This window comes from Jaculus jaculus, chromosome 1, assembly GCF_020740685.1.
Source record: "Jaculus jaculus isolate mJacJac1 chromosome 1, mJacJac1.mat.Y.cur, whole genome shotgun sequence".
NCBI classification, from domain to species: Eukaryota; Metazoa; Chordata; class Mammalia; order Rodentia; family Dipodidae; genus Jaculus; species Jaculus jaculus.
This window is the reverse complement of record NC_059102.1, coordinates 247,750,884-247,765,326: the sequence shown is the minus strand read 5'-3', so window position 1 is coordinate 247,765,326 and position 14,443 is coordinate 247,750,884. Positions and strand designations below refer to the sequence as shown.

Here is a 14,443-nt window from a genome sequence, read left to right as displayed (position 1 = left end):
GCGCTTGTGTCACTGTGTGTCTGGCTTATGTGGGACCTGGATAGTCGAACATGAGTCCTTAGGCTTCACAGACAAGTGCCTTAACTGATAAGCCATCTCTCCAGCCCCCACCAGGCCACCTATAAAAAATCATAGTATGATAGTATCATTCAACATAAATATTATTTAGCTCTTACTAAGTTTTGCCCTTGGTTTTGGATATGTTCCTCAGAGAGAATGCTTCCATTCCCATGCTTGTCTGAATGTTAATTGTTTTTCTCCAGATCTAACTGCCATTATGAAGCCTTTTCTTTAGTTGGATGAACCAGAAGTCTTCTGGCCCATGATCCTTTGTCATATATAAATCATGCATCAGTCATTTTATAAATCATGCATCAACCATTTATTGCCCTCTAAGGATGTAGGGTATTTGGTCAAAACAACTATTTCTAGTTACTTATGTTCTTAGATGTTGGAAACCTCTTTGTAAGTTGGTATGAGTTCACAGAAACTTTTTATTTGTAGGTTGGTTGATTTTGATTCTTTGAATACTTCCTATTTAGTTTTCAGAGTTTTGGAGATATAGCTTAGTGGTAGGTTGCTTGTTACAATGTTAAAATAGGGTGAGACTCTAGGTTTAATACCAAGTATGAAAGAAATAGAGAGAGAAAGGTAGTGAGGGAGGAAGAGGGAAGAAAGAAGGAATGCTGAGCAAGGTAGTACACACCTTTAATCCTGGCACTGGGGATTAGGAGGATTGCTGTGAATTCTACGTCACCCTGAGACTATATAGTGAATTCCAGGTCAGCCTGGGCTAGAGTGAGATCCTACCTCAAAAAAACAAACAAAAAAAAGGAAGGAAGGAAGAAGAAAGAGACAGAGGGAGGGAGGGAGGGAAGAAGGAAGGAAGGAAGGAAGGAAGGGAAGAAAGAAAGAAAGAAAGAGAGAGAGAGAGAGAAAGAAAGAAAGAAAGAAAGAAAGAAAGAAAGAAAGAAAGAAAGAGAGAGAGATAGAGAGAAAAAGAAAGACAGGCTAGAGAGATGGATAAAGCACTTGCCTGCAAAGCCTAATGACCCAGGTTCGATACCCACATAAAGCCAGATGCATAGAGGCACATACATCTGGAGATTGTTTGCAGTGGCTAGAGGCCTTGCCTGCCCATTCTCTCTCTATCTCTCTCTCTGTCTATCTTCTCTCTATGTCTTTCTCTCTCTCTCTTTACTTGCAAATAAATTTAAATTTTTTTAAGAAAGAATAGAAAAACTAAAAAGGAGGAAGTTTGAAGATGGCTATGATTTTTATGCACCAAAGGGGGCAGTCTTGTAATACTTTAGCACTTGATCTGTTTTAACATTCTCAGCCATAAATGATTATTAAAAAAAAAAAACAAAACCTTAAACCATGTGTTGGGATAAAGCCACAGCAATAGTTAGGCTATTTGGGAAACTATATTACTAAAATGTTCTAAGAATTTATTTATTTGGGGTTTTTTTTTTTTTTTTTTTTTTTTTTTTTGAGGTAGGGTCTCCAGGCCAGGCTGACTTGGAATTTACTATATAGTCTCAGGGTGGCCTCAAACTCACAGTGATCCTCCTACCTCTTCCCACTAAGTGTTGGGATTAAAGACGTGCACCACCATCCCTGGCTTTTAAAAATTTATTTATTTGCAAGAGAAGTGAGGGAGGAAAAGGATTGGTGCACCAGGGCCTCCTGTCACTGCAAACAAACTCCAAACACATGCACCATCTTTTCTAGATTTACATGGGTACTGGGAAATCAAACCTGGGCTCTCAAGCGTTGTAAGCAAGCATCTTGAACTGCTGAGCCATCTCTCCAGCCCAAAATGTTCATTTCTAGTCCATGTTTTGGGGACTGGAAAGATAGTTCAGTGGTTAAAGGTACTGCTTCCGTTAGGTGTGGTGGCACACGCCTTTAATCCCAACATTCGGGAGGCAGAGGCAGGAGGATTGCTGTGAGTTTGAGGCCACCCTGAGACTCCATAGTGAATTCCAGGTAAGCCTGGGCTAGAGTGAGACCCTATCTCAGAAAAAAAAAAAAAAATGTACTTGCTTGCAAGAGGTTCTGGCATACCTCTCCCTCCCTCCCTCTCTCTCTCTCACTCTCACACACACACACACACACAACACACACAATGAATAGAATAGAATTAAAAAGAAACTATTTCATGTTTTATTGTTAAAATCTCAATGTACCCTTTTGAAAAATTTAAAATATATTTTATTTATTTATTTGAGTGACAGAAAGAGGCAGAGAGAGAGAGAGAGGGAGGGAGAGAGAGAATGGGTGTGCCAGGCCCTTCAGCCACTGCAAACATACTTCAGATTCATGCACCACCTTGTGCATCTGGCTTACGTGGGCCCTGGGGGATCGAGTCTCGAGTCAGGGTCCTTAGGCTTCACAGGTAAGCGCTTAACCACTAAGCTATCTCTCCAGCCCCTCAATGTACCTTTTGAACTATCTTTAAAACTTCCATTTCTGGGCTAGAGAGATTGCTTAGCAGTTAAGGCACTTGCCTGCGAAGTCTAAGGACCCATGTTCGACACTCCAGATCCCATGTAAGCCAGATGCATAAGGTGACACAAGCTTACAAGGTCTCATATGTGCACAAAGTGGCACATGTGTCTGGAGTTTGATTGCAGTGGCTGAAGGCACTCCAATTCTCTCTCTCTCCCCCTCCCACTAAAAAAATACAAACAAAAGAGGGAAAAAAAGAAAAAAAAAAAACCTCCCATTTCTTGGGGCTAGAGACATGCCTTAGTGGTTAAGGTGCTTGCTTGTGAAATCCAAGGACCCAGGCTCAGTTCCCAATACCCACATAAGCCAAGCTGCACATGGTAGCACATGTGTCTGAAGTTTGCTTGCAATGGCTGAGAAGGCTCTGCTGTGCCCATTCTCTCTCTGCCTGTTTTTCTCACTGTCTCTCTAATTAAATAAAAATAAAAAACAGTTTTTAAAAACTCCCATTTCTTTTTTCCCTGTTAGGTATTGTTTTCCTTTATATATGGAAAGCTTTTAATGGGCTGCTTGAATATTAACTTAGAAAGAGACTGTTTTACTTGCTTTGATGGGGAGGGGTGTTGGGGATAAGCATGTGCCCTGCCACTGAGCTATATTCCTCAAGCCCTTGAGTATAAATTTAAAAGAAGTAGAGCCAGGTGTGGTGGCACACGCCTTTAATCCCAGCACTCGGGAGGCAGAGGTAGAAGGATCACCATGAGTTCAAGGCCACCCTGAGACTCCATAGTGAATTCAGGTCAGCCTGGGCTAGAGTGAGACCCTACCTCGAAAAACAAGCAAACAAACACAAAAGTATACTGTTGAGTTTCTGAATCTGTGTGCCAGAAATATCATTAAAATTCAAAATACTATTTATTATTTATTTATTTATTTATTGGTTTTTCAAGGTAGGATCTCACTGTAGCCCAGGCTGACCTGAATTCACTATGGAGTCTCAGGGTGGCCTCAAACTCATGGTGATCCTCCTACTCCTGCCTCCCAAGTGCTGGGATTAAAGGTGTGTGCCACCATGCCTGGCTGCAAAAAGGTATTTTTTTTTAATTTTTATTCTTATTTATTTATTTGAGAGCGACAGACACAGAGAGAAAGACAGATAGAGGGAGAGAGAGGGAATGGGCGCGCCAGGGCTTCCAGCCTCTGCAAACGAACTCCAGACGCGTGCGCCCCCTTGTGCATCTGGCTAACGTGGGACCTGGGGAACCGAGCCTCGAACCGGGGTCCTTAGGCATCACAGGCAAGCGCTTAACCGCTAAGCCATCTCTCCAGCCCAAAAATGTATTTTTTTAAAACCACAGTAGGGCTGAAGAGATTGCTCAGTGGTTAAAGATGATGGCTTGCAAAGCCAGCCCAGGTTCAATTGCCCAGGACCCATATGAAGCCAGATACACAAAGTGACACACTTGTCTGGAGTTTGTTTGCAGCACAAGAAGCCCTGGATGGTCGTGACCATGCTCATTTATTCTCTCTGTCAAATAAGTAAATAAATAAAATAGTTTTTAAAACCACAATCTTGGGCTAGAGAGATGGTTTAGCAGTAAAGGTGCTTGCCTGTGAAGCCTGAGGACCCATGTTTTACTCTCCAGATGCCACATAAGCCAGACGCACAAAGGTGAAGCAAGTGCAAAGTCACACATGCCCACTAGGTGGCACATTCATTTGACATTCAATTGCAGTGGCTGAGGCCCTGGCGTGCCAGTTCTCTCTCCCCTGCCCCCCCTGCCCTCTCTCTCTCTCAAATAAAAAAAAAATAAAATAAATAAAAACCACAATCTTGTGAAGGGGAAGTGGGGAGAAAGTAATTATCATGGTTTATTGTCTATAATTATGGAAGTTGTCAATAAAAAAATGTTTTAAAAGCATGGTGGTGAACACCTTTCATCCCAGCACTTGGGCGGCAGAGGTAGGAGGATCACCATGATTTCAAGACCACCCTGAGACTACATAGTAAATTCCAGGTCAGCCTGAGCTAGAGTGAGATCCTACCTTGAAAAACCAAATAATAATAATAATAATAATAATAATAATAATAATGAGCTGGGCATAGTGGTACATGCCTTTAATCCCAGCACTCAGGAGGTAGAGGTAGAGGAATCACCATGAGTTCAAGGCCACCCTGAGACTACATAGTGAATTCCAGGTCAGCCTGGGCAAGAATGAGACCCTACCTCGAAAAAACAACAAAAAATTTTTTTTAAATTAAAAATTAAAAAGCTTGGGAGGCAGAGGTAGGAGGATCACCGTGAGTTCAAGACCACCCTGAGACTACGGAGTTAATTCCAGGTCAGCCTGGACCAGAGTGAGACCCTACCTCGAAAAACCAAAAAAAAAAAAAAAAAATTAAAAAGAACCACAATAATCCTACAATGCACAAAATTAAACTAGGCAATTTTTTTAATTTTTATTTATTTATTTTTGTTTGTTTGTTTGTTTGTTTGAGGTAGGGTCTCACTGTAGCCCAGGCTGACCTAGAATTCACTATGCAGTCTCAGGGTGGCCTTGAACTCACGGCGATCCTCCTACCTCTCTGCCTCCCAAGTGCTGGGATTAAAGGCGTGCGCCACCATGCCCGACTCAAATTTTTTTTTTATTTTTAGAGACAGACAGAGAGAATTGGTGCCAGGACCTCAGTCACTGAAATCAAACTCCAGACACTTCCACCACCTAGTCAGCATGGTCGACCTTGTGCTTGCCTCACCTTTGTGCGTCTGGCACAAAGTGGGCAAGTAGGATCTGAAGAGTGGAACGTAGGTCCTTAGGTTTCACAGGAAAGCGCCTTAATCACTAAGCCATATTTTATTTATTTTTTTATTTATTTTTTATTTATTTGCAAGCAGAGAGAGAGAGAGGGCATACCAGGGCCTCTAGCCACTGCATTCAAACTCCAGGTGCATGTGCCTCTGGCTCTGTGTGGGTACTGGGGAGTCAAGACCCAGTCATTGGCTTTGCAGACAAGCACCTTAACCATTGAACCATCTCTCCACCTCCCTAAAAAATTTATTTTTTTCACTGGATGTGGTGGTGCACACCTTTAACCTTGGGAGGCAGAGGCAGGAGGATCACCATGAGTTCAAGGCCAGCCTGAGACTACATAGTGAATTCCAGGTCAGCCTGGATTAAAGTGAAACCTTACTTCGAAAAAAAAAAATTATTTTGACTAACTGACTTTTGAGGCATAGGCAAATGGTAAAAATTAATGCAGGTATTGTATTAAATCAGCCATAAAGTATAATTTGCTAGAAAAAGACACATGAAAAATAACAGAATTATCTGAAAGCTTATAAAAATTATTCTAACTCGGGCTGGAGAGATGGCTTAGAGGTTAAGCGCTTGCCTGTGAAGCCTAAGGAAGGACCCCGGTTTGAGGCTCGATTCCCCAGGACCCACGTTAGCCAGATGCACAAGGGAGGGCATGCGTCTGGAGTTTGTTTGCAGTGGCTGGAGGCCCTGACGCGCCCATTCTCTCTCTCTCTCTCTCTCTCTCTGTCTCTTTCTCTGTCGCTCTAAAATAAATAAAATAACAACAAAAAATTATTCTAACTCTCCCCAGACTGTGATAAATCTAAGTGATAAAGGGCATATATATGTTTCCAAGATGCTCCATGACATACATACAAAATCACAATCCACAGGGCTAGAAAGATAGCTTAGCAGTTAAGGCACTTGCCTGCAAAGCCAAAGGACCCAGGTTCAATTCCCTGGTACCCACATAAAGCCGGATGCATAAGATGGCACATGTGTCTGGCATTTGTTTGCAGTGGCTAGAAGCCCTGCCATGCCCATTCTATCTGCCTCTCTCTCAAATAAATAAATAAAATATTTAAAATTTACAATCCATAGAAGACCAATGTTAAACTGGTGGCGGCACATGTCTGTAATCAAAAAGAAAATGAATGTGGGCTGGAGAGATGGCGTAGCGGTTAAGCGTTTGCCTGTGAAGCCTAAGGACCCCAGTTCGAGGCTCGATTACCCAGGACCCACATTAGCCAGATGCACAAGGGGGTACATGCATCTGGAGTTCGTTTGCAGTGGCTGGAGGCCCTGGCATGCCCATTCTCTCTCTCTCTCTCTCTATCTATCTGCCTTTCTCGCTCTGTCTGTCACTCTCAAATAAACAAATAAAAAATGAACAAAAAAAATTTTAAAGAAAGAAGACTAATGACAGTGAATATTCATCTTTGACAAATTTTTGTAAATTAGACTTGTGGTGTGATCAGACTGATTTTTCTACAGCTTCACCCCCAATCAGGTTAACTTCCTAAAGGATTCTATTGTATTCATAGGTCCATAGTCCTTGTTCAGTATTCTCAGAACATATGATCAATAGTACAGATTTATTGAATAAATGTTTATCCCATTTGTAATGCCTTTCCCTATCAATCATAGACCACACATGTGACTTAACTCATAAGTGTCACTATCTTGGGTATTGTGTTTCATTAGCTAATTAATCATCCCTAGGTTTTTTTTTTTTTTTTCATTAGAAGCGCCAAAAATTGAGAAATAATTTGGCTGTTTCTAATTTATATCAGATCTTGTGTGTGTGTGTGTGTATGTGTGTGTGTGTGATGCCAGGAATGGAACCCAGAGACTTGCATATGCTAAGCAAGCACTCTACCACTAAACTATATACCCAGCCTGTATTTTTCTTTAACCTACAAGAGTCAATAGAAGAGAGTAATAAAAGCTGGGTGTGGTTGCACATGCTTTTAATCCCAGCATTTGGGAGGCAGAGGTAGGAGGATCACTGTGAGTTCAAGGCCAGGATGAGACTACATAGTAAATTCCAGGTTAGACTGGGCTAGAGCTAAGCCCTACCTCAAAAAGCAAAAAAAAAAAAATGTAGTAGATAAATTTGTACAATAAAATATACAATTACATAAATTATAAATATCAGGTTAAATGAATAAAAACAATTGTGAATTTTAATATACAGCTCTATCTGTAAATAGGTAGTTTTTTGTTTTTTGTTGTTTTTTTTTTTTTTTTGGTTTTTCAAGGTAAGGTCTCCATTTAGCCCAACCTGGCCTGGAATTCACTATGTAGTCCTACCTCTGCTTCCCAAGTGCTGGGATTAAAGGCATGTGTCACCACACCCAGTAGGTAGATATCATTCTTATTAAATAAAAAATATCTTTATGAGGCTGGATAGATGGCTTAACAGTTAAGACACTTGCCTGCAAAGCCTAAGGACCCAGGTTCAATTCCCCAGCACCCACGTAAGCCAGATACACAAGGTGGTGCATGCATCTGGAGTTCATTTGCAGTGACTAGAGGCCCTGGCATGTCTATTCTCTCTCTCTCTCTCTCTGTCTCTTATCTGCTTCTCATTCAAAAAACAAAGTACCAGGCATGGTGGCACACGTCTTTAATCCCAGCACTTGGACACAGAGGTAGGAGGATCGCTGTGAGTTCGAGGCCACCCTGAGACTACATAGTTAATTCCAGGTCAGCTTGGACCAGAGTGAGACCCTACCTCGAAACACCAAAAATAAAATAAAATAAATAAAGCCTGGCGTGGTGGTGCACACCTTTAATCCCAGCACTTGGGAGGCAGAAGTAGGTGGATCGCCATGAGTTCAAGGCCACCCTGAGACTACATAGTGAATTCCAGGTCAGCCTGGGCTAGAGTGAGATAAATAAATAAATAAATATTTTTTAAAACTATCTTTAGTACTTAATCCAACAATATTATATAACCTATAGTGGTTAAAATGTTATAGGATATTTATGTCTATAACATATTAAATAGAAGCATATGAATTATAATTCCTTATTAAATTACTCCCAATTTTGTCATATATAGCACTTTTTAAATTCTGCAGTTTAACTTTTTCATATTACATAACACATTAAATCATACAGGTTGGTATTAAAGGACACATTTTTATTGCTAATATATTCTGAAAACCTTTATAAAAAATTATGATAGAGGGCCAGAGAGATGGCTTAGTGGTTAAGACATTTACCTATAATGCATAAGGACCCTAGTTCAATTACCCAGGACCCACGTAAGACGGATGCACAAGGGAGAGCATGCATCTGGAGTTCATCTGCAGTGGCTAGAAGGCCTGGTGTCCCCATTCTGTCTCTCATCTCTATCTGCCTCTTTCTTTCTCTCTCTCTCAAATAAATAAATAATTTTTAAAAGGAAATTTTTATAGAAGCTACTTGTACTTTTGAAATTGTCCTTGAGAGATTGGGGTTATAGCTCAGTGATAGAGCACTTGGCTAGCATGTACAAAGTCCTGGGCGTGATCTCCAGCACCATCAAAAAAAGAAAGATGCCTGGCATGGTGGCATACACTGTTAATCCCAGCACTTGGGAGGCAGAGGTAGGAGGATCACCATGAGTTTAAGGGCTACATAGTGAATTCCAGGTCAGCCTGACCTAGAGTGAGACCCTACCTCAAAAAAACGAAAAAAAAATTTTTTTAAAAAAGAAAGCCAAAACATGAAATTATCCTTGAATAGCTTATGTGTTGGCTCTAAATTGAAAGATGAAACTTAACTTACTCAAAAAAAAAGTAGTGCTTTCCAGAAAAAGGAAAGTTCAGGAGGCAGAGGTAAGAGTATTGCTGTGAGTTCAAGGCCAACCTGGGACTGCAAAGTGAGTACCAGGACAGCCTGGGTTAGAACGAGACCCTGCCCTGAGAAAAAATGATAGGTGCTTTAAATGTCTGGACTCTTACTTCCCTTATTGTGTAAGAATGACACAAATGGTTGGGGCTTTTTTTTTCTTGAGCCTCTCTCTAGTGACTTGGGCAGTTTGCATGGTTTGCCAGGAAACCACAGTCCTCCGATCTCTGCCAGAACCCCCCATGTGGCCACTGTCCTCAGACAGCTGCTGGAGCTTGTGGATAAACATTGGAATGGCTCTGGCTCCCTCCTCTTCAACAAGAAGTTTCTTGGTGAGTACCTGCATTCTGTATGCTTGGGGGAGGGCTAGGACTTGCTTCTGCCTGGTACTCTGCTAATCACCGCCTAGTCTCTTCAGCAAAAAAAACTGGTGTAGCATTTATCAAATTTTCCCAGAAACATCATAGTTAGCAAATCTTCAATTTGCTCACATCCTTCTTCCCATTTAATTAATTTTATTATTATTTATTTATTTATTTATTTTGGTTTTCTGAGGTAATGTCTCCCTCTAACTCAGGCTGACCTGGAATTCACTATGTAGTCTCAGGGTGGCCTCAAACTCATGGTGATCCTCCTACCTCTGCCTCTCAAGTGCTATAATTGAAGGTATGTACCACCACACCTGGCTATTTAAACTTTTTTATTGACAACTTCTATAAATATAAACATCTTTTTGTTATTGTTTTGTTTTTGTTTTTGTTTTTCAAGGTAGTGTCTCGGTGTAGCCCAGGCTAGACCTGGAAATCACTGTAGTCTTGGGCTAGCCTCAAGCTCACAGCAATCCTCCTACTTTGGCCTCCCAAATACTGGGATTGAAGATATGTGCCACCATGCCTGGCACAGAGAGATAAGAGAGAAAGAGAGAGAGAGAGAGAATGGGTGGTCAGGGTCTCTAGCTGCTGCAAACAAAATTGGTGTGTCTGGCTCTTATGTGGATACTGGAGAATAGAACTCAGGTCTTTAGGCTTTATGGGCAAGCACCTTCACTGCTGAGCCATCTCTGTAGCCCCTGATTTTTGTTGTTGTTGTTGTTGATTTTTCAAGGTAGTGGGTCTCACTCTAGCCCAGGCTGACCTGGAATTCACTCTGTAGTCTCAGGGTGGCCTCGAACTCATGACGATCCTCCTACCTCTGCCTCCCAAGTGCTGGGATTAAAGGCATGTACCACCTCGTCTGGCACCTTTTTTTTTAATAAGCAATTTTTCCAATTGTTTTGTTCCTCCTATGTGTGTGTGCATGTGGGAGTCTTAGGTAGCACATATAACGGTCAGATATGTATAGTAGAGTAATTATGCTAATAATTACAAAAGACTTTGTGATCTTTTAGAGGTGATAGTAATAAATACAACAGAAATTAAGTTGGGTAAGCTGAGTTCTGAAACAACTCTGAAATTTTATGATGATTTGAAAAACTCAAATGAATAAATGACCTGGACTCATTTAAGAGATTCTATTTTAGAAACATGAAGAGAAACAGTTTAACAGATATTGGCTCCATATGTTGTTTGTTGTTTAATGGAGGAAGAATTCAAAAAACTTTTACTTGTTAGTAAAACTTTAAGTGAAAACTAGAAACTTGGGGCTGAGGATGTGGCTCAGTTGGTAGAGCCACATGCTTGCCTAGCTGTATGAGACACTGTATTTAATTCCTAGCACCACACAAACAGGTTGTGGCGGCACTAACCTGTAATCCCAGCACTTGTGAGGTAGAGGCAGGATGATCAAGAGTTCAAGGTCATCCTAGGCTGCATAATGAGTTTGAGGCCAACTGGGACTACATGATACCTTGTCTCAAAAAAAAAAAATTAAGCCCACTCTGGGCTCCTCCATTCATCACTTCTAAACCTCCATGTTCTGGTAAGTCTCCCTCTCTGCCCAGCTGGGAGAATGGGCCCTGGTGCATTCATTCTCTCTCACACACACAAATAAATAAAAATAAAAAACATTAAAGGCTTCCATATTAAGTATTCCATAGTTAATTAAAAAAAACTTTTAATATTAAAGGCTGAGGGTATAGTTCAGTGGTAGAATGCCTGCCTAGCTTGCACACTACCCTGGATTCATTCTAGCACTGCAAAAAAAGCTTTTTTTGTTTTGTTTTTTCAAGGTAGAGTCTCACTCCAGCCCAGGCGGACCTGGAATTCACTATGGAGTCTCAGGATGGCCTCGAACTCACGGCGATCCTCCTACCTCTGTCTCCCGAGTGCTAGGGTTAAGGTTGTGCATCACCATGCCTGGTCAAAAATATTTTTTTTTCTTTTTTCTTTTGTTTTATGAGGTAGGGTCTCACTGTAGCCCAGGCTGACCTGGAATTCACTATGGAGTCTCAGGGTGGCTTTGAACTCACAGCAACCCTCCTATCTCTGCCTCCCAAGTGCTGGATTAAAGGTATGCGCCACCATGCCTGGCTATTTTTTTTTCATTTTTTTTTAAAAAAAATATGTGTTAGGGCCAGAGAGACGGCTTAGTGGTTAAGGTGCTTGCCTATGATAAGGATCCAGGTTTGATTCTCCAGGTCCCACATAAACCAGATGTACATGGTGGCACATGCATCTAGAGTTCATTTGCAGTAGCTAGAGTTCCTGGCTCACTTGCTCACTCTCTCTCTCTCTGATAAATAAATAAAATAAATAAATATTTTAAAAATATGTTTTAGAGCCTGGTGTGGTGGTGCATGCCTTTAATCCCAGCACTCGGGAGGCAGAGGTAGGCGGATCACCGTGAGTTCGAAGGCCACCCTGAGACTCCATAGTGAATTCCAGGTCCACCTGGGCTGGAGTGAGACCCTACCTCAAAAAAAAAATATATATATGTGTGCGTGTGTGTGTGTGTGTGTGTGTGTGTGTGTGTGTGTGTGTTTTAGCTGGTTATGGTGGTGCATGTCTTTAATCCCAGCACTCAGGAGGCAGAGGTAGGATGATCACCACATGTTTAAGGCCACCCTGAGACTCCATAGTGAATTCCAGGTCAGCCTGGGCTAGAGTGAGACCCTACCTCAAAAAAAGAAAGAAAGGCTTTAAATATTTTATTTGTTTATTTCAGACACAGAAAGAAGCACATAGAGATAAACAGAGAGAATGGGTGTGCCAAGGCCTATAGCCACTGCAAACAAACTCAAGATGCATGTACCACCTTGTGCACCTGGCTATATATGGGTACTAGGAAATCAAACTCCTGTTGTTGGGTTTTGCAGGCAAGCACCTTAACTTCTGAGCCATCTCTCAAGCCCCCAAAATAATTTTTAATTTTTTTTCTGTGGTTTTTCAAGGTAAGGTCTTGCTCTAGCCCAGGCTGACCTGGATGGAATTCACTATGTAGTCTCAGGGTGACCTCAAGCTCACAGTGATCCTCCTACCTCTGCCTTAAGAGTGCTATGATTTAAAAAAAAAAAAAAAAAAAAGTACTGGGATTAAAGGCATGTGGTCACCACACCAGACCAATTTTTCAATTTTATTTATTTATTCACAAGCAGAAAAAAGAGAATGGGTATGCCAGGACCTCTGGCCATTACAAACGAACTCCAGATACATGCGCCTCCTTGTGCATCTGACTTTACATGGGTACTGGGTAATTGAACCCAGGTCACTAAGCTTTTCAGGCAAGTGCCTTAACCTCTTGAGTCATCTCTCCAGCCCACCAAAAGTAATTTTGTTTGCTTTGTTTTTTGTTTGTCGAGGTAGGGTCTCACTCTAGCCCAGGCTGACCTGGAATTCACTATGTAGTCTCAGGGTGGCCTCAAATTCACAGAGATCTTCTCACCTCTGCCTACCAAGTTCTGGGATTAAAGGCATGTGCCACCATGCCTGGCTCAAAACATAATTTTTAATTACAAAAATTTAAAGGGGGCTGGAGAGATGGCTTAGCAGTTATGGTGCTTGTCTGCAAAGCCTCAGGACCCAGGTTCAATTCCCTAGAGCCCACATAAGCCAGATACATAAGGTGGCACATGCATCTGGAGTTTGTTTGCAGTGGCTAGAGCCCTAGCATGCCTATTCTCTCTCTCTCTCTAATAAATAAACTTAAAAAATTTTAAAGGGCCAAGCATGGTGGTGCATACCTTTAATCCCAGCACTTAAAAAGCAGAAGTAGGTGGATTGCCATGAGTTCAAGGCCACTCTGAGACTACCATAGTGAATTCCAGGTCAGCTTGGGCTGGAGTGAGACACTACCTCAAAAAAAAAAAAAGCCTAAAGGTTGCCAGGACCCTACCTTGGGGGCGGGGGGGGGGGATGGGCAGGCATCTAAGGGAAGAAATACAGGAGAAGAAATCATGTCCAAATTATTTTCCTTCCCATTTTGACCTCCTGCTTCCAATTTGTAGAAAATTTCCCCTGCAACCACTAAGCAGTGACTTGAGACTAATTCATGCAGGGACGGTTGTGGCTGATTTTCCACAAAGGATATGGGGTATAATTTTCTCCATAAAGCACTTCTTAGAGCCATTTACTGAATTCATGTCAAAAGGAGGCAGGTAAGTTATGGAACTACTAGCTGTTGACTTGGAATTCTGTGCTTTCGTTTTCAAGATTGCACCCAACTTGAATTTTTGGCAGGTCCTGCCAGAGATTTGCTTCTGTCTTTGGTCGTCCCTGCTCCTCCTCAGCAGTGGTGTCCCTCACAACCTGAAGACCGGGCAAAAGCCTTCCACCGGAGGGAGAATGAACTGAAGGAGGCTGGGCAGCCTGTCCCTAATGACGTGGTATGTCCCTGTCTCCCCTCCCCCATTTCTCTTTCTTTACTAGACAAGTGCAGGGCAGAACTGCAGTAGCTCTGGGTTCTAAAGACTATCACCAACACGAGCACCTTAGATACTTCCCACACAAAATATGAAAAGGTCAGGCTGGACAAATCAAGAACAAAACTTGTTAGGATAAGAACAGTGTGGAGGTTTGTCAGGGCTGACTGCTTCCTAGCCCAAATCCACAAATCCTAAAGAAATACTTGGAAGGGGAAGGGGGGAAAAAAAAAACAGTCAAAACCTAGAGTGGAAATGTTTAGGATCATATTGTTGAAGATGATATGATGTGGTCAAGGGAGGGAAGGCAAATGTCTCTGCGTTAGTCTTTCCTTGCTTCTGATGGAGCCGAGTGCATAGACCCAGGGACCATGTTTAAGCATCTGGTTGCTGGCTCTAGTAGAGGAAGAAGGAACTCATGCGCAAGTGATTCTGTCTTTTCCTAACATCACAGAATTTTCAGATATTATGTTCAGTCCTAGTAACTTTTAGATAGCTGACTCACAATGCTAGCTACTTGTCAGAAGCACTGCTGCTCAGCCAAAGTCATGGATA

At 41.8% G+C, this 14,443-nt stretch overlaps 1 protein-coding gene across 3 annotated transcripts in view; it reads left to right on the top strand.

Moving 5' to 3' along the window:
• The window catches only part of Lrrc36 (leucine rich repeat containing 36), an 86,099-nt gene that overhangs the window by 55,063 nt on the left and 16,593 nt on the right, over nt 1-14,443 (top strand). For all 3 annotated transcript variants that reach the window (XM_045140053.1, XM_045140045.1, XM_045140061.1), the window contains exons 10-11: nt 9,260-9,425; nt 13,707-13,852. In XM_045140053.1, the coding sequence (XP_044995988.1) occupies nt 9,260-9,425; nt 13,707-13,852 (312 nt within the window). The remainder of the gene's footprint in view (nt 1-9,259; nt 9,426-13,706; nt 13,853-14,443) is intronic.